Source organism: Hylobates moloch, unplaced genomic scaffold (genome assembly GCF_009828535.3).
Source record: "Hylobates moloch isolate HMO894 unplaced genomic scaffold, HMol_V3 SCAFFOLD_5, whole genome shotgun sequence".
Lineage (NCBI taxonomy): Eukaryota > Metazoa > Chordata > Mammalia > Primates > Hylobatidae > Hylobates > Hylobates moloch.
The window spans coordinates 90,574,201-90,593,797 of record NW_026652280.1 but is presented as its reverse complement, the minus strand read 5'-3'; the positions used below and the strand labels follow the sequence as shown (position 1 = coordinate 90,593,797).

Below are 19,597 nucleotides of genomic sequence, written 5' to 3'. Positions count from 1 at the left end.
TGCTCTGGGAGGCATCACCCTGGGGTTAGAGGAGGTGGAGCAACCGCATTTACCCAGAGCAGCCACTGGAGGGCGCTGTGGGGGTAGGGCCCCAACCTCAGGTTAGAGGGAGGAACGGCCAAGAGGGAATCCCTCCAGGTGCAGGATCGTCACAGTCACAGATGCCTGAGCGGCCACTCGGGGAACAGCAACAGCGTGCAATGAATTTGGGAGTCAGGGAAATTCGCATTCATGTCCAGGCTCTAGCACTTTCTTGCTGGCAGTTTGCCTGTGCCTCAGTTTCCCGATCTGTCTAACGTGGATGATAACAGTAGAACCTGTTGGTTCAATGGTGCCTGGTGTGAAAGGAAAATCGTGGGCCCCTCAAATCACTAAGCTAAAGGGAAAAATGCAAGCTGGAAACTGCTTAGGGCCAACTTGCCTCCCATCCCTCCGCTCACTGAGATAAGTGCATATCTGATTGTCTCCTTTGGAGAAGCTCATCAGAAACTCAAAGGAATGCAACCATTTGTCTCTTATCTACCTATGACCTGGAAGCCCCTACCCGCTTGAAGTTGTCCTGCCTTTCCAGACCAAACCAATGTTCGTCTTACATATGTTGGTTAATGTCTCATGTCTCCCTAAAACCAAACTGTGCTCTGATCACCTTGGACATGTCGTCAGGACCTCCTGAGGCTGTGTCATGGGTGGGCATCCTCAACCTTGGCAAAATAAACTTTCTAAATTGAGACCTGTCTCAGATTTTCGGGGTTCACATTTCGGTAACCACTGAGGGATTCTCAGTGGAGATGCCCCTGACTTTTCACAAGTCTCCTATTGGTGCTTGGTACCAGCTTGAGCTACCTCTATGGCTCAAACCACTAAGACAATTTGCTGAGGCCTGAAAGCACCTCCCCACCGCGCTGCCGCACCACCACCCCCATCCCGCCCCGCCGCAGAGAATCAGTGATCTCTCAAAATTTGGTCGAGATCTAAAGTTTATTTTGCTTTACAACTTCTTTTTTTGGAGTTTTACTTGCTTCCGATACAAGGAAGACAAGTTTTCCCTGCTTCCATGACGATGGAAGGCAGGTAACTCCTTTATGGAGTTTGAGCTCGCTTCCAACAGGAAAGATGAATTTTTTTTTTTTTCCCTGCTCCTAGGATGGTGGAGAGCAGTTTTCAGCCTGAGACCCATCCCTAGGGAAGTAACTGAATTGTGGTTTGTCTTGGCAAAAGTTAAGATTAACAACCAGCTGGTCTTAATTTCTCCTTTCCATTAGAGTGCTCAGTGATCACGTAAGTTGTGCGATTGTTTGTTTCGCTTAACTGTTTTTTTTGTTGTTGATTGTTTCTGTTTTTGTTGTTTTGGTCTTTTTCCCATTGACCGCTATCTGGCTTGATCAAATCCGAAGGAAGTTCCAAATTATGGGGAACAAGGCCTCTGAAGTGGCTAAATTCCCCTCCCCACCCCCATACACAATGGTGGTGTGATGGGGGGAGAAAAACGGCCAGCAAAAGGAAAAAAAAAAAGGAAAGATTTTGATCTTGACTACTAAGGGGCTTTATTGACATAACAAGGCCACATTTTCACTAGCCAGGCCAAACTGAAAGAGTAATGACTGTACTTCTGTGTCCTCGTTGAAATTTCTCCTAGTTGAAATATGGAATGAGATTTAAAAAGATTTTTTCAAAGAAGCTCAATGGTTAAAAGTCAGCTTAATGAAAAGCTAACATCCAAGCTGTGTGTGTGTGTGTGCATATGTGTGTGTGTGTGCATATGTGTGTGTTTGTATTTAAGAGACCTTCATATTTCTGTTTTTGTTTTTCTCCTAGGACCTTGTCTTTTTTTGAGCAAAAGGGTTTTTTCTTCTCAGTTGACTGAATTCTGTTTCTTGATTTACTTCTGCAGTCTCTCTTTTCTCTTGCACCCTCTGCCGCATGGGGGACCTAAAATAGTTTATAGTAGCCTGGGGTTCCTTAAAGAAAATGGAGAAGGTGCCAGACTCACTTTGGGGGAGAAACTTGTTTTCTCTTATGAAACCCCAAGAATGTAAACAGACAAGTTTGTCTCAGCTCTTAAACTGCTTACTTTTGTATTGTGTAACCTGTTTTGTGTTTTCTTTTTTTTTTTTTTTTGACTAGTTATTGCAACAGAGGTTACTCTTGGGCTTTTAAGGAAGAGTGTGGTTTAGACACTTAGAAATGTCTTTGTTTGAAAAAAATTTTTAAGTGCACTATAAAAGCATCACGTGGTCTAACCTCATAATAATTCTCCCTTTTTGGAGATCCAAGATTCAGTGTGGGCTCTTCCCAGAGCTCAGAGATCCAGTTAAATGACAGGTAGTCCCAACTAAATAAACTTGGTCTCCTTATGCAATCCTATGATAGATTTCTATAATTTTGTTTGATTTGGCATCCATCTTTACTCTCCCTTTAGCACCACCAGACTTTTTCTCTCTGTATCTTATGATGCAAATTTTGCTATTTGATTTTCACCTGAGTCGTTTCTCTTAATAAGCAAATTTAAGGCTATTTAGCTGCCAATTGCCTAGGGTTGTGAAACAGGTTATCAAGAATCTGAAAGTCTAAGATAGGAAAAAAAGTTTTTATAAACCTATGAGATGTACTTCTATTGGTATGCCTAATATGTCTATGTATTTATGTGTTGTGTACACAATGTTTCACTACTGAAAATATATAAAAGGGCTCTAATTGATTGGCTTAAGAAAATAAATGCACTTGAATCAAATACTTGTTGGGGAAAAAAGACAAGTCAAATGCTTTTTCAAGTTTATGTAACTGAAGTAAAATCTTTAATAAATAAGCTAGCTTTAAAATTATTGATAAAGTAATATTAGAAATGTCTTAAGAATTGCCAGCATATATTTTTGTTTGCATTTATTAATCAAGCAATTTCATACTTATCCCTGCCAAATACCATAAGGTGACAAAATTTGGCATAGGAGTTACAAAACTATAAACCTAGCCCAAGACAGAATGATCTTTGCTTGTGTAATCTTTAATAATGCCTGTAATCTCAGCACTTTGGGAGGCTGAGGTGGGTGGATCATGAAGTCAGGAGTTCAAGACCAGTCTGGCCAACATAGTGAAACCGCATCTCTACTAAAAATACAAAAATTAGCCAGGTGTGGTGGCAAGTGCCTGTAAACCCAGCTACTTGTGAGGCTGAGGCAGGAGAATCGCTTGACCTGGGAGGCAGAGGTAACAGTGAGCCAAGATTGTGCCACTGCCCTCCAGCCTGGGAGACTAGAGCAAGACTCTGTCTCAAAAAAAAAAAAAATTTATATTGGTTTAATAAAAATAGCTACATCTTAAATTTAGTAAGATTACCATAACTTCTAATCTGGTGGCTTTAGGTAGTCAGTCTAGTCCACAGGCAGTAAGGCTTATTTTGAGAAAGATTGTTACAGTCTTTGTTTCAGGTAAACTATAAACTAAGTTCCTCCCAAAGTTAGTTTGACCTATGCCCAGGAATGAACAAGGATAGCTTGGAGGTTAGAAGCAAGATGGAATCAGTTAGGTCAAATCTCTTTCACTGTCTCAGTTATAATTTTGCAATGGCGTTTCCATAATTTCAATAATGACAATTGCAGTTTTTATAAATAATCTAGGTAAATGATTAAAATAATTAGGTAAATGTAATAGGACAAATACTTGTAGACAAACTCATCATAATTTAGAATTTAAAGTTAGATTAAATAAGATATTTCACTATTTGGATATTTTCCAATAAAAATATATTTGTAGGAAAATATATTTTCTAAAAAAAAGCATGTCCTTTTAAAAAAAGGTGAACAATTTTTGCCTAATTCAAAGCTTATTTAAAGGTCATGTATAAAACAAGGTAAAAGGAACCAGGAAATAAAAGAGTAAAAGAGATGTAAAGAAAGTTATAAAGAAGTTTTTTTTGGTGGGGGGTAAGAAAGCTTAAAGAGAAATAATTTCATATGAGAAAGAATCTTGTATGGTAAATTTAGTCCTAGAGTAAAATGACTGGTTGTTTCAGAAAGAGGGATGTTCAGGACAAACCAGAAAGTCCAAGCATGTCATGAATGGTCTATGGAAGTCACAATAAGAGGATCTATTAAAAAAACAAAACCTTTTATATGATCAAGTTGTCTATGACTAAAGGGAAATTATCATGGTCTTTCTAGAGATTGAGTTTGATGTAAAATAACAGTTATAGACTAAATAATTGGTTAGAACAATGACATTTTATTTTTCTCTCTCTCTTTTTTTTTTTTTAGACAGAGTCTCAATCTGTTGCCCAGGCTGGAGTGCAGTGGCGTGATCTCGGCTCACCACAAGCTCTGCCTCCTGGGTTCACACCATTCTCCTGCCCCAGCCTCCCAAGTAGCTGGGAATACAGGTGCCCACCACCGCACCCGGCTAACTTTTTTTTGTATTTTTAGTAGAGACAGGGTTTCACTGTGTTAGCCAGGATGGTCTTGATCTCCTGACCTCGTGATTCTCCCGCCTTGGCCTCCCAAAGTGCTGGGATTACAGGTGTGAGCCACCGCACTCGGCCAACATTTTCTTAAGGAGTTGATTTACTCTTAACCAATTATAAGAGATTTTAATGTTTTAATTTTAACCCAAAGTTCAACTTTCATTGCGTCTTGCCAGTTTCAGTTTTCTCTTCCCTTTAAAAGGAAAATATAGTAACACTTCCCTTCAACTCATTTTCAGCTCATATAAGTTTTGTTGTCCTCCTTAGGTTCTGTTTCTTTTTGTGTGTGTGGCCTGATGCTAACAATGTTTTCTTAAAGAAAATGTTTTCTTCTAACATAATATTCTATACACTGCAGAAGGTATTTTCTTTTGCCTTTTGGTAAGTGGTCTAATATTTTATGTTTTATCGAAATAATTCCTATGCCATTATTATGAAGTTTGATTTGCTTAGCAAAAACTGATATTAAATTTTTTTTTAATCAAGGTTATTACATCCTTATATCTTCTTGTATGTGCTTTTAAAGTCCTTGCGACATTGAGTTACAGGGATTTGACTCATGGGTCTAAAAAGAACACCAAGTGCTGCTAAATTTTAAACTTTGACAGCAATTAAAGCTTCATCTTCAGACCCAGTAGAAGATGGCAATCAAAATAAACCACATTCCTGAGACACAGAAATCAAATCTGTTCAACTCCTCAAGGCCCAGAGACTATCCCAGAAGAGACAGACATGTGAGATTGTAAGGGCTGACTTTGAGAGAGAAAGTAAGTTCAGTTTCTCTATAAATTAATCATTAATGTCAAAGGCACACTGATGCAAGACTAGCATATGGGCTCCTGTGTCAGATTAACAAGGTTTTCTTGAAACAATAACTGACTCCTTAATAAAGGTTATAAAGGCTTATGGAAGTTATATCTTATGATCAAGATGAAAATTTTATAGATTGTAATTTTGGAAACAATTTAATTGGCTTCATGATGTTATTAGGGCTTATTGTTTGGAAAACTAAGTCTCCTGTCTCAAAGAATGAAGGTTTTTGCCTTTTTTTTAAATCCTTGAGTTTCACTTTGTTCAAATGAATGAGTTATTTTACAATGACTTGTAATATCAAGTGTTTTAAACCTTTATTATTTGACAAACTTTCCAAAATCAAATCATAAATTATGTCTTTTTCTAACCTAATCCTTTAAGATATTATTAATAGGTTCCCTAAAGTCCAAAAATGACATATTTGGCTTATTTGGTATAAAAATTATACAGGAAGCAGTGTCAAATATAAAATGGTGTTTGGTTTTCTTTGGGCTGTATTTGTATAAATATGTTATTGGTATGTGTTGCAAAATTATGGGAAACTCCTATAATTCTGATATGACCTAATGTACATTATCAGTAATAATTATAATTGTTGTTAAATTATTTTGTGCCGCAGAGGTAACAAATTTCCTTGCCAATTGTGTCTTTGACTATGGCTGCCCTAAAACGTTTTGTCATCCACAGACAATTGTTGTCTTGTTTTGGTCCTCTTTAGAAGGTGGTTTTATAATCAGCTATGAAACTCTAACAGGTGGTCTTGAATGCTGGTTTCTGATAACTTTAGAGACTGTGACATCAGAATAGAGGAAAAACTTTCAGGGCTCATGGAGAGCTGAAATGTTTGATAAATATCAAGCAGAACAGGAATTAACTGCATGGACTAAACTAATAGAAGTGTGAAGTAATCACCAGGTGTGGTGGCTCATGCCTGTAATCCCAGCACTTTGGGAGGCTGAGGTGGGCGGATCACTTGAGGTCAGTAGTTCAAGACCAGCCTGGCCAACATGGTAAAACCCCATCTCTACTAAAAGTACAAAAATTAGTTGGGCATGGTGGCGGATGCCTGTAATCCCAGCTACTCAGGAGGCTGAGGCAGGAGAATTGCTTGAACCCGGGAGGTGGAGGTTGCAGTGAGCCGAGATGGCACCACTGCACTCCAGCCTCGGCAACAGAGTGAGACTCCATCACAACAAAAAAAAAAAAAAAAAAAAAGAAGTGTGAAGTAATCTTTTTGACTTTTTGCTTAAAACATGGCGGATCCTTTGTGTTTTTCAGAGTCAAGAAAACTTTAAGCTATTTACAGCTTTTAACAATTGAGTAAAGTATACTCCTATGAACAAAATTTGGAGCATATTTGTTTCTCTCTACCTAATTTTCACAGAATTTTTTTTTTTTTTGAGACGGAGTCTCGCTCTGTCACCCAGGCTGGAGTGCAGTGGCGCAATCTCGGCTCACTGCAAGCTCCGCCTCCCGGGTTCACGCCATTCTCCTGCCTCAGCCTCTCCGAGTAGCTGGGACTACAGGCGCCCGCCACCACGCCCGGCTAATTTTTTGTATTTTTAGTAGAGATGGGGTTTCACCGTGGTCTCGATCTCCTGACCTCGTGATCCGCCCGCCTCGGCCTCCCAAAGTGCTGGGATTACAAGCGTGAGCCACCGCGCCCGGCCAATTTTCACAGAATTTGAAAACTATCTGTGAGTATTCGTAATTTATGACAATACAGTTATTTGCATAAGTGCAGTAAGAATCTGTTTTCATTTGTAACAGGACACAATTGGAGAAATTGGTTATTTTACCAAGGCTTTGCCTGGAATGATGTGCTTTCCTTTAAGGACTCAAGCTTGACTTATGGAGCCAATGAAAGCCCCTTGGAAAAACTGGCCTCATACCTCATCTACACAGTCCCTGTACAGGGTTCCTGACCTGTGGTAAGTAAAGAATGTCACTTTCTGACAGTTCCAGGAGCTCCAAATTTATCTTGGAACCTCAAGAACATAATAATTCACCCAACTTATAGGCATTTAATGGTACAAATCCATGACTGGGCTCAGCTTTGAAAAAGTCTTATCTGAGATTCCTTCTATGGAACAAAGTTCCATCAAAGACAATTTAAAAGCCTATGTAAAAAATAATTACTCTTGCTGCACTGTATGTAAATAATTAGTCCAAGTATAATAAAGCAAACCAGTCCTACCATGATTCATCCTTAGTTAAAATGGGAAACTGGAGAGAAAAAATTATGTTTCAAAAACTATAGTACAGCTGTTGTTAGATTCTAGTCTTCCCTAATGTTTTTCAATTTTTGTTATTTTCTACACTTTGGATGAAATTCTAATTTTTGTTGGCTACAAGTCTTCAAAATAATGTTTTCAATTTTTTTCCTTCATTTTTTCCCATTTTTCGTAATTTGGTGTCACTGAAGACTAAGCTGTGCTTTCTTAAAGCCCTGCAAACTGAAGCTCGACAACTTAAACTTCAGAAGAAAATAACAGCAACCTACTTACATACATAAGCCACTTTCATACCTGCCTACTGATGTATGGACTTCAGAGTAATGTGGCCTATACCAATTTCCCAGGCTTGTTCTTTTGTTTGTTGTTGTTTTTCTCCCTTCCTCCCACTATTTTCTCTTCATAGGACATGAGACTTCACAACCTTCTAAAAATGAGCTTTCCTAATAGCTTGGGACCTACCTGTGTAGGAATAAACCATCCTAGCCATGAGAGATCAGGTGGAACCTGAGACCAGAGACTCATTTTCTTCTAAAATGCTTTCTCCAAAAGATTTTTAAAAAGGGGAGAAATGTGAAAGGAAAATATCTTGGGCTCCCAAAATCACGAAGCTAAACAGAAAAGTCAAGCTGGGCACTGCTAAGGGCCAACCTGCCCCCCCATTCTATTCAAAGTCACCCCTCTGCTCACTCAGATAAATGCATATCTGATTGCCTCCTTTGGAGAGGCTCAGCAGAAACTCAAAGGAATGCAACCATTTGTCTCTGATCTACCTATGGCCTGGAAGCCCCCTCCCGGCTCTTCGATTGTCTCGCCTTTCCAGACCGAACCAATGTTCATCTTGCATGTGTTGATTGATGTCTCGTGTCTCCCTAAAATGTATAAAATCAAACTGTGCTCTGATCACCTTGGGCACATGTCATCAGAACCTCCTGAGGCTGTGACACAGACGCAGCCTCAACCTTGGCAAAATAAACTATTTTTTTTTTTTTTTTTTGAGATGGAGTCTCCCTCTGTCGCCCAGGCTGGAGTGCAGTGGTGTGATCTTGGCTCACTGCAACCTCTGCCTCCTGGGTTCAAGCGAGTCTCCTGCCTCAGCCTCCCGAATAGTTGGGATCACGGGCACCTACTACCATGCCCAGCTAATTTTGTATTTTTAGTAGAGACAGGGTTTCACCATGTTGATCAGGCTGGTCAAACTACTGACCTCAGGTGATCCACCTGCCTCAGCCTCCCAAAGTGCTGGGATTACAGGTGTGAGCCACTGCACCCAGCCTGGTAAAATAAACTTTCTAAATTAACTGAGACCTGCCTCAGATGTTTGTGGTTCACACTGGCATGTGGTTGGAGCTCAGTAATTGTTATATGGGTGCTTTTATAAGGTCACTGGGTTCTCATAACCTTGGGGTGACGGTGGTTTTTTTTTTTTAAGATGGACTTTTGCTCCTGTCACCCAGGCTGGAGTGCAATGGCATGATCTTGGATCGCTGCAACTTCCACCTCCGGGGTTCAAGCAATCCTCCCATCTCAGTCTCCTGAGTAGCTGGGATTACAGGCACCTGCCACCACGCCTGGCTAATTTTTGTATTTTTTAGCAGAGTCGGGGTTTCACCATGTTGGCCAGGCTGGTCCTGAACTCCTGACCTCAAGTAATCTCTCCGCCTTGGCTTCCCAAAGTGCTGGGATTACAGGTGTGAGCCACCACGCCTGGCCTTTGACAGGTGGTATTTTAATGTCACATTTTACTCATGGGGAAACTGAGGCTAGGCATGGCTAGTGAGTGCAGGCCTGACTCCAAGCCGGGCTCATCCTGGCCAGACTTCAGGCTGTCCCCAGGCAGTAGAAGGGACTGAACTGGGGCCACCTGTACCTGGGCTACAACCTCAAAAGGGGGCCCACTTCAGGTGGGGGCACTGGGGAGATGTGCAAGCTGGCAGGGACTCACCATCTGACTCGGAGGCGGCCCTGAAGATCAGGTAGCTGCTGGGCAGGGGCTGTGTGATGGAGCCCACGCTCTCACCTTTGGGGCCCTGGAGAGAGAGAGATCTGGGTGTCACCCAAGGCAACATCCAGGGCCAACTGCAACAGACACGTCAGGCAGAACCATGCGGACCCACACCCGGGACCACCTGGACACCCCCAGGGCCACAGGGCCACCAGGTGGGGCCAGACACCTGGCCAGGTAGACACTTGGCTGCGGAGAGGCGGGTAGGTGGGGGAGCTCTGTCCCCTTTCTTAGCCAGCAGCTCTGCCCTCAGCTTTCCAGCTCTGAGCCTCCCGACTTGGGGTGTCCAGAATCAGCAAAACCACATCCAGGATGCCCAGTGATGTTCGAATCCCAGAGAAACCATGAGTAGCTTTTTGGTGTAAATATTTCCCATGCACGACTGGGGTCATACTTGTATGAAAGAAACCTGAAAGAACCCTGATGTTTCTCTGAAATCCAAATGTAACCAGGTGTTCAGGGTTTATCTGGTTTCCCACCTGTTAGACCTGATATGGCAGCCCCGGGTTAGGAGGGGTGAGGGCTGGGCGCTGTTCCTCAGCCACCCCTGGGGAGCAGCCACTGTTGTCCCTCCTGGACAGCAGCTGGGTGAGGGGCTGGGGTGACCTTGGTGCCACCCTGCCACCTCCTTGCAGCCTACTGTGTGCTTCACATGGAGGACTAGTGACCATATCTGATCCCCTGGCCGCATGTGGGGCTCAGAGAAGGTGAGAGACCTGCCCAAGACCCCATTCAGCTGGCTGGCTCCACCCTCCACCAGGGCCCTAGGAATGAGCCCCTTGGCCCTATGGGGCCTCTGTCTTCAACCTTGCCCCTCTGCAGCACCTTCACGGCCCAGACGGACTGATCCAGTGGGTGGAAGAGCTTGAAGCAGAAGCCATCCTTCTTGGAGGGCCGCTCGATGAGCTCGCAGCAGTGTAGCAGCACCGTGCCCACCCACTGGCCCACCTTGGGCGTCTTGTAGATGAGCAGCACCCCTGGCTTCAGCACGCACCACAGCTTGGTCCAGCTCTTCAGGGTGCCGCGGATCTGCAGGGAGGGTGCTGGCGTCAATGCCCGCCCTCCGGGGCCACCACCCCTGGGGCATCTTGATGGCTTGGCAGGGAGCCAGGCACAGACCAGGGTGGGCTGCCGAGGGGCCTTCTCCTCCCTCACTCCCCCACAACAGTTCGGAACTCACCCCTTCCTCGCCCCCACTCCCTGGGGTGGTGTCCTGTGTCCGTCGTGTGCCCGAGCAGGGGCCAAGCCGCGGCAAGCGGTGCCCCAGGACTGAGTGGAACTCAGGGCAGCGTCCTTGTTCAGTTTTTAAAAGGAGCCCATGTGTTATGGTGGATGCAAAGAAATACATGGCAGCAGGGACAGATTTACTTGTGAGGGTCACATGGGTCAAGTTCAAGGTCAAGGACCTCAGAGAGGAACCAGCAATGAGTGGTGTGACTATTGTAACTGGCAGCTTTGTAAATTCTTTTTTTTTTTTTTTGAGACAGAGTCTCTGTTGCCCAGGCTGGAGGTGCAGTGGCTCGATCTTGGCTCACTGCAACCTCCGCCTCCCAGGTTCAAGCGATTCTCATGCCTCAGCCGCCTGAGTAGCTGGAATTACAGGCGCCCGCCAACACGCCCGGCTAATTTTTGTATTTTTAGTAGAGACAGAGTTTGGCCATTTTGGACAGGCTGGTCTCAAACTCCTGACCTCAGGTGATCCACCCACCTAGGCCTCCCAAAGTGTTGGGATTACAGGCGTGAGCCACTGCGCCCAGTCCAGCAGCTCTGTAAATTCTGAAAGTAGTTGTCACTTCTTTTCTCATCCTAAATACTCACTTTTGCACCTAACTTTTGATTCATAATTTTGGTATGTGGGTAGAAGGAGCCCACACGGGCCAGGGCTCTGCAGACACCAGGGCTGGGCACACTTATCTGGTATGAGTTGCCCAGCAGCCTTGGAGTTGGGCAGTTTTACCTCCACTGTGCAAAAGGGGAAACGGAGGCTCAGAGGCGAGTGAATGGCCACGGTCTCCATGAGGCCTGAACACAGGACACCTGGCCCTGATGTGGGGTCCTCTCCCGGAAGCCGCAGTGATGCCTCCCTCCCCAGCGCCCTCCGCCCACTGACCAGGCCCCACCTTATTTGGAAATGAGGTCTCTGCAGACATACTTAGGTGAAGATGGGGCTACACTGGAGTAAGGTGGCCCTAATTCCTTCCACCAGTGTCCTTATAAAAAGGGGGAGAGACAGGTGGATAAGGAAAGACCTCATGAAGACAGAGCAGAGGCTGCAGTGATACGGCTGGATGCAGGGAAGTGAATTTCCGTCGTTTCAGGCCACCTGGTTTGTGGCCCTTTGTTATGGCAGCAGCATGCTGACCCGTGTCCTGGGTGGCCAGAGGCCGGGCATCACCTACCTTCAGGCTGTCGGCCATGATGACCACGCTGGGGTCTGTCAGAGCGCTGAGCAGCTGCCGTGTGGCGCGCTTCTTCTCCTGCCGGTAGTTCTCCTTCTGCGCCTGGGCCCAGGGCACCCGCGGTGGATCATGGGAGAAGGTGCTGAGCTGCCCCAGCTCCTCCCATCGTCCAGCCCAGGGGTGGGTCCAGGGGCAGGGGCAGGAAAGGAAGTAGGGGGCGTGGAGGCGACCAGGTGCGGTTTGTCCCCCTCCTTTTGACAGGCGGGGAGGGTGACCTCCCTGGCTCAGGTGGTCGTTGGTCTGAATGACACAGCTGCACCCTCCCCAGGCCCGGGCTCACCTTGAGAGTCTCCTTCTTGGTCACCCTGGCGGTGGGGGACACACATTCCTTGTCTGATCCGTTGCACAGCCTGTACTCTGCCTACAAGAGAGAGGTGGGTATGGGGGACAGGGCACAGGGGCCGGCCCAGGGCTAGGAGCCCAGGTTGGCCTGATGCCAAGGATATGAGGGGCAGAGGTCAGAGAAGGGTGCTCCACTCGTTTCCCACCTGGCACCCTCCATCCCCCCCACCAGCACTTCCAGGGCTGCCATGGGGAGATGGAAGAAAAAGGATGGCTGACGAGAGCCCCTCCACTGGGCACACGCCAGTGACAGGAGGGGACCCATCCTCCCCCCGGGCATATGCTGGGATGGGGCAGGGCGGTCGGGAAGGAGGGAAATGTGAGGACATCAGGGTTCAGGGCTGACTTCTCACGGGTCTGACTGAGCCCTGAGGGACAGCCGTCTTTGAGGGGACACTGGGAGGCTGCTGAGGAAGGCAGTCAGGGTGCCAGAGGGTGGAGTTCGCAGAAGAGGAGCTCGATGGCGGCCACAAGATGGTGGCAACAAGCACTCAGCCTGGGTCTCTGGGGACCAGCCCTGCATCCACCCAAAAGAACAGCTTCCCTGCCTTGTCTTCCCCACACGGTACCCAGCATGGCTGCTCCTTGGCCATTGCGTGTTCCCAGCTCTGGGCAGGGCCAATGTACTGGTGGGGGGTGTGCAGTGGGGGTACCCACCCCATCCCCTGGGAGCCGTGGGCAGAGGTCACTGTCCAGGCCTGAACCTGAGCCCAGCACGTGGCTGACTGCACGGGCCCAAGGCGGCAGTCCCAGTATCTTGGAGGCAGAAGGGGGCCATGGTTTTTCTACAGATGGGGAACCTGAGGCAGGGTAGGGGGCGAGTTGGGACACAGAACCAGGTCTAAAGCCTGCAGGCTGGGGACAGCAAGCTATGACCTGAATCCTGCCTGCTGCCTCCTTCCGCGTGGTCTGCAAGCTAAGAAAAGCTTCCACAGTTTTAATCAGTTGAAAAAAAATCACAAGAATAATTTGTGAGATGTGAAAATTATATGAAATTCAAATGAGGAGTCCATAAATAAGGTTTTCTTGGCGCACGGCCAGGCGATCCGGCAGGCGTTGTCTGTAGCTGTTCTCGCGCTTGGATAGCTGCGCTGAGTACCTGGAACAGAGCCTGCGCCGTGGCGGGGTCTAAATGCCGTCTGGCCTTTTCCAGAGAAAGCGTGCCCGCCCTGCCCTGCTCTGGCTGGGCGTGTGTGGGTGCTTTCCAGCGGAGCCTCCAGGGCGAGGAAATCCTCCCTCAGGCCTCCTCCTGGCTAGAAGCCCTGGGCGCCGGGGACTGCCCCCACCCCAATCATGATGGTGCTAAGTACAGAGCTAAAGCTTTGTCTGCTGGGGCACCAGGTCCTGTTCGGGTGCTGCCTGTATTCATCCCCGTCATTCTCCAGCCATGCATGAGGTGGGGCCAGTTATTGTCCCTATTTTATTTCTGTGCCTGGGAAATCAAGGCACAGAGAGGTGAAGAGCTAGTAAGGGGCAGGGCATGGAACCGTTCCACCGACTGGCGGTCCTGACAGCACTGGGCACCAGGCTTGGCCTTAGGCACTGAGGTTAGAAAGTAAAGATGCCAGTGTCCTGCTCTTTCAGGGAGAGACAGACCAGCCACCAGCACGCAGAGGCGGGAGGAGCCAGGGGTCAGGTGAGTGCTGCGGTTCTGCAGTTCTGTGCATGGATGTAAGCACATTAGATCCCACAGCTCAGATCATCGTTGTTATTATCAGCATTGTGCAGAGGAAGAGCCTATGCACAGAGAGGTTCAGAAACCTGCCCAAGGTCACACAGCTAATAAGGAGCCGAGCTGGGACTGAACCCAGGCAGTGTCGCTCCAGTGTGGTACTTTCTTAGCCAAGTAAGAGCATTCAGGATCACAAGGAGAAAAGGGCACAAGACGGGGTGCCTGGGGGGCTCTGACTTGGAAGCAGTCTTTGGGCTGATGATAAGTGATAAGGAGGAGGCAGATCTGAGTGACGAGGCATGTGCCGGACCCCGGCCAGTTGACAGGCCTCCAGGGACCCAGGCTGGCAGAGGTGTCCTAAGTTGCCCTCTTGGGAGTCCCCTGAGCCAGGGTCTTGTTCACAATACCCTTAGTTACCTTGGCACATGCTGTTCCCAGCCTGGAATGCTTTTCCCTGTGGCTGGGTAGCCCCTGCTCCTTTCTTTCTCAGGCTCCCTGAGCTGCTTCCCCAGAAGCAGGACAGCTCATGTCCCTGCTGGCACAGGTCCTGGTGACACACACCACCCTTGGCCCGCCCAGGACTTTTGCAATACAGCCACAGAGCCGTTTCTGTGGTGAACTGATGATTGTCTATGGCTCCCACCAGGGGAGGGTTCTATCCTACTGCCCATTCACACCGGCAGCTGGGGGCTTAGCAAGCATCTCGAATGGATGGATGGATGGATGGACGCATGAACCTGCTGCCAATTCCCCTCTGCCCAGCTTCCCACTAGATGCAGCTGAATGGAGCTGTGCGTATTTGAGGCAACAGGGGAAGAGAGAGGCAAGACTGGGGAGCATGGGATGGAGCACTTGCAACCCCTGCTCTCCAACTGGGCAGGACCCTTGGGTCTGGTCACTGCAGCCCCTGCAGCCCCAGCACTGCAGAGAGTGCCTGCCCACTCCTCCCTCCTGCAGGCCAGGTGGGTACCCCGTCCAGGCACACTAGGTCCTCTGCTCACTCCTCAGTGCTACTGTGCATCAGCGCACAGTGCCACAAGGAGGCATCTGAGAGATGAGAAGTGCTGCTCAGAACTGTGAACTTCAGGCTGACCAGAACTTTGCAACCTATGAAAATTCCTTAAAAATATAATTTAGAACAACCTACGGAATGGGAGGAAGTAGTCGCAAATCATGTATCGGATAAGGACCTAGTATCCAAAATGCATAAAGAACTCTTGCAGCTCAGCAACAAAAAGGCAAACAACCCATTCCAAAAATGGACAAATAACTGGAATAGACATTTCTCCGAACAGGACATACAAATGGCCAACGGGTACATGAAGATGTTCAGTGTTATCAGTCATTAGAGATGCAAACCGAAGCCACAGTGAGATGCTACTTCATACCCACAAGGATAGCTATAAAAATAATGCAAAAAAGAACAAATCACACCTGCAATCCCAGCACTTTGGGAGGCCGAGGCGGGTGGATCATGAGGTCAGGAGATCGAGACCATCCTGGCTAACATGGTGAAACCCCGTTTCTACTAAAAAATACAGAAAATTAGCCGGGCGTAGTGGTGGGCACCTGTAGTCCCAGCTACTCGGGAGGCTGAGGCAGGAGAATGGCATGAACTCAGGAGGCAGAGCTGGCAGTGAGCCGAGATCGTGCCACCACACTCCAGCCTGGGTGACAGAGGGAGACTCCGTTTCAAAAAAAAAAAAAAAAAGAAAAAAGAAAACAACAAATCAGAAAATAGCAAGCGTTGGTGAGGATGTGAGGAACTGGAGCCCTTGTGCACTGTGGGTGGCCATGTAAGATGGTGCAGCTGCTGGGAAAGGAGTTTGGCAGTTCCTCCAAAAGTTAAACAGAGAATTTTGAGAGTTCTGTGTTATCCTGGAATTACCATGTGACCTAGCAATTCCAATTACTCTAGGTTTATACCCGAGAGAACTGAAAACTGATACTCAAATACACGTGCACACATGTTCACAGAAGCATTTTTCATGACAGCTATATGGTGAAAACAGCCCAAATATCCACCAGCAGCCCTCCCGGAGCAGCACAGTCTAGGATTGGGAGCTGTTTCCCCAGAACAGGCTGGAACGGCAGGCTCAGCTGGACGCCCTGCTGTCCTTTCCCCCAGCCATTTCCTGCTGTCCCCAGAGCCAGGCTCTGGCTCATGGATACTCCTTTACCCAGGCTCTTACCGGTGGCACCTTCGTGGCAGAGCTGGGGGTCGGGGGCCCTTCATCCCTGGGCAGTGATGGGCCGTTGGGCTCCATGTCCTTCCCTGCAAGAGAGCAGTGGGAGTGAAGACCCAGGCATGGTGGGCGGGGCCGGGCTTCTCAGGCCGGCTGCCTGGTGTGAGGCAGGCGAGGGGTGGGTGCGGGTGGCCTGGGAGGGGCAGGAAGTCAGCCGGAGGTGGTGGCAGGAACAGGACACTGCCTGAGGGGTGTAATAAATGCCAGCAAGCGTCACTGTGGGAGGAGTGCGCCTGGAGATCTGGCAGGGCCTCCAGGACCCACAGGGAGGAAGCTGGGACAGGAGCTGGTAGGAACCGGCATCCTGGGCCTGCTGTGGTGTGCAATTTGGGGTCTGTTAAAGCCAGAGTCCCCAGTTTTCAGACAAAGAATGTGACATCCAGTCTCAGAGACACACAGCAGGTTTGGGTCCCCTGGACTGTGCATCCCGCTGGCTGGATGCTGCCGGTCCCTGCGTGCTGGGCTCGTGCCGGGAGGTGGTCAGTCCTGTCCGCCATCCCACCCTGGCAGGCTGGGTAAGGAGGGAGAGGCGAGGGAGGGAGACCTGAGGTGTCTGCGTTTGCTCCTGGGGGAAATGACCTCCCCTTCCCCGGCTCTGTTTGCTTTGGTGCCAGTTTCCCAAGGTACGATTTCTGGACAGGAGGAAGGAGGGGATGGCTGCAGGGGAGGCCTGAGGCCTGCCCAGCAGGGCCACTCCCACTGCTTCCTTTGGCTGGTGGGCGAGAGTTGAATGCCCCGGTCCCTGGCACTGAGACTCGGAGGGGCTGGGGGCTGGAGTGAGCACCATCCTGCCAAGGCCACAGGCAACAGGCCAGCAGCAGGCTGGGTGCGTGGACAGACGCCACAGACCAGCTGTAAGGCCTGGGGTCTACAGCCGTCCTTCCCTGACAGCCCTGGGCAGGGACTGGATGGGGATGAAGAACGGAAAAGCCAGGACAGTGACCTGAGGAAGTGGTTCTGTCCAAAGGTCCTGGGCCGTGGCCACTCACAGTCACAGAACATCGCTGCCCCTGGCTGGCGGTGGCTGCTCCCCCACCCGTGAGCCTCTATTTCCCCATCTGCAGAGTGCTGCGCCCCTGATCCGGAGTGCTGATGGGGGGCCAGCACGAGCGCTCTTTCCTCTGGCGCTTTCTCATGTGGTTCTAGGGGCTTGGCCTGTGGCCGCCAGCAAACTACTTCCCATGTGGATGCTGCCTCCTGGCCGGGAGGACTCAAAGGCTGGGGCCCTCGGACCACTCAAAGGGATAGGGAGCAGGTGCCCTGGGCAGGGGGAGGTCAGCACTGGTCCTTCTCCTCGCAGCCTGTCCTGTCCACACCCACCCCACTCCCCTGCCCGGGACCTGCCGCCTCCGTTCCTCAGAAGAGGCCCTTCCCAGCCTGTGTTCTGCACCGCCTGGGCCAGTTGCTCGGCGGTCCGAGTCCCTCTGAAACTGACCAGCAGCTGAGACCTGGCCCTTCCCCTCCCCACCCCTGACTCTGCAAGTGCTTCTAAGGCTCCGGCCAGGGTGAATGTGACAGCAGATAATACAAGGTGTGGGATTTACCTTGCCGGGTGTCGAGTGCCCCTGCCTGCCATAGGACCTTCAGCAAGGCCACCTCTACACTGGGACTCTGTTTTTCCATCTATTGGATGGGACTTTGGCTGTGACCATCCACAGGCCCCTCGAGCCTAGGTGGTGGGTTCGCCCAATGCTCTCCCATTTCCCCCAGTGCAGGACAGATGATCATGGCCAGGCAGGGCTGGGGGTCCCACTTCCTCAGCCCCAAAGCAGGCAGCGGGAGGACGGGGTGCAGAGCTGGGGAAAGGCCTCCCAGGCAGGTGCCTGCCCCTACCTCCTACTCTCAGGGGAACAGGGGAGGAAGGGCTGGGTTTTCTGGGGGACAGCAGTCACAGCTCAGCCTTGGCTGGGGCAGGGGTTGTGAAGAGTTAGGTGCCAGGGAGGATCCTGGAGCGTGGCAGCATTGGCGGGCAGAGGTTCTGAGTCTGTGTGCTGGGTGCTTTATCCACAATTGCATGAAGGCAGGCCTAGTTCCAACTGTTCTCTCCCAGAGGCCCAGGACCAATGTGTAGCTGGGAATAGGTACCAATATTGTCCCATTTTACAGATCAGTCCACTGAGGCCTAGAGAGGTCAAGTAGCTGGCCTGGGGTTACCCTGCCAGGACTGGGGCTCAGGCCACCTGTCCCTGGAGCCTGTTTTGGGATGACTGCACTACATAACTCCCAAAGCCTGGGCTGTGGGAGCCCCCTCCTCAACCAGATGGGCTTCACCTGGCCCCGCAGGTCAAGCCAAGAAGCTGTATTACCTGGTGCTCTACCAAGCTACAAACCGTTTGATCATGAAACCCGCACAGCCCCCAGCATGGAAGCTGTGGACCTCAAGGGGCACGGAGGGGTAGGGCTGCCTGGGGTCACCCCACCGGGCCCAAGCTGAGGGCCAGGTTGCCCTGCCCACGGCTGGCACTTACCTGGGCTGAATGGGTAGAGCTCATTGTCTCCGCCGAGGAGCAGGTTCCGGGTGAGCTTCCGGGGGTCGACTTTCTGAGGGGTGGAGGAAGGCGGACACAGGGAGAAGCGGCGCCGAAGGAAGGCCTCCTCCTTCATGCTGTGGGCGCTCGGGGGCTTCTGGAAGGACGGAAGGAGGGGCAGCAGGAGGTCACCGCCCGGGAAGGGGCTTCAGAGACACGTGGTGGGGTGCCCCTGGCTGAGAAATCCCCCTCTCAGGGAACTTCTGAGGCAGGGTGGGGAGGGCCTGGGCCCTGGGAGCCTGGTGGTGGGTGGTTGGCCAGGACAGCCCAGCTCAGGCGAATGGCTTTGGCCGGTGACAGCCCTTTCCACGCCTGGCAGGAGGGCTGGACAGAGCCCTGGTCAGAAAGGCTCGTCACCACCCTCGGAAGACGTCCTTCTCAGAACCCCCGCCCCAGGTTCTGTGAGACTCTGGCTGCAGCCAAGCAGACCCACTTGGAGACACAGGTTTTCCCTCCCGCATTTCCCTCCCACGTGACGGCACTCTGTGGTGGGGAGGGGTCTAGAGCTTCCATGGAGAAGACACACAGGGGTGAGGCCAGGTGGCCCCTGAGCACCAGGGAGTGGCTGGCACGGTGTTGGGCAGTCCGGGAGCCTGGCCTGCCATCCACCTAAGGGTCCCAGGAGCACCTCTGGTTAAGCCCACCTGAAGCTTGGGTGCCCCAACGGTTTCAGTTGTACCCACATGCACCCCAGCAAGAGAGGGAGCTCTGGGCGCTCATAGCCAGGCATACCTGCGTCCACGCCCAGCCCAAGACGTTGCATTCCCAGTGGGAGCTTCCTTCCTGCTTCACAAAAGAGGGAGGCCCCACAGCCAGGCCCTGACACCCACCTGCCTCACTCTCCC

The 19,597-nt window shown here is 49.9% G+C and overlaps 1 protein-coding gene across 1 annotated transcript in view; it reads right to left on the bottom strand.

Moving 5' to 3' along the window:
• Positions 1–19,597, bottom strand: part of OSBPL5 (oxysterol binding protein like 5) — an 85,889-nt gene that overhangs the window by 31,649 nt on the left and 34,643 nt on the right. Inside the window, exons 2-7 of the mRNA XM_032153776.1 lie at positions 18,693–18,849; positions 16,171–16,253; positions 12,245–12,325; positions 11,905–12,006; positions 10,331–10,534; positions 9,446–9,530 (exon numbers count right to left, since the gene is read on the bottom strand). Of these exons, the coding sequence (XP_032009667.1) occupies positions 9,446–9,530; positions 10,331–10,534; positions 11,905–12,006; positions 12,245–12,325; positions 16,171–16,253; positions 18,693–18,828 (691 nt within the window). The 5' untranslated portion in view covers positions 18,829–18,849. The remainder of the gene's footprint in view (positions 1–9,445; positions 9,531–10,330; positions 10,535–11,904; positions 12,007–12,244; positions 12,326–16,170; positions 16,254–18,692; positions 18,850–19,597) is intronic.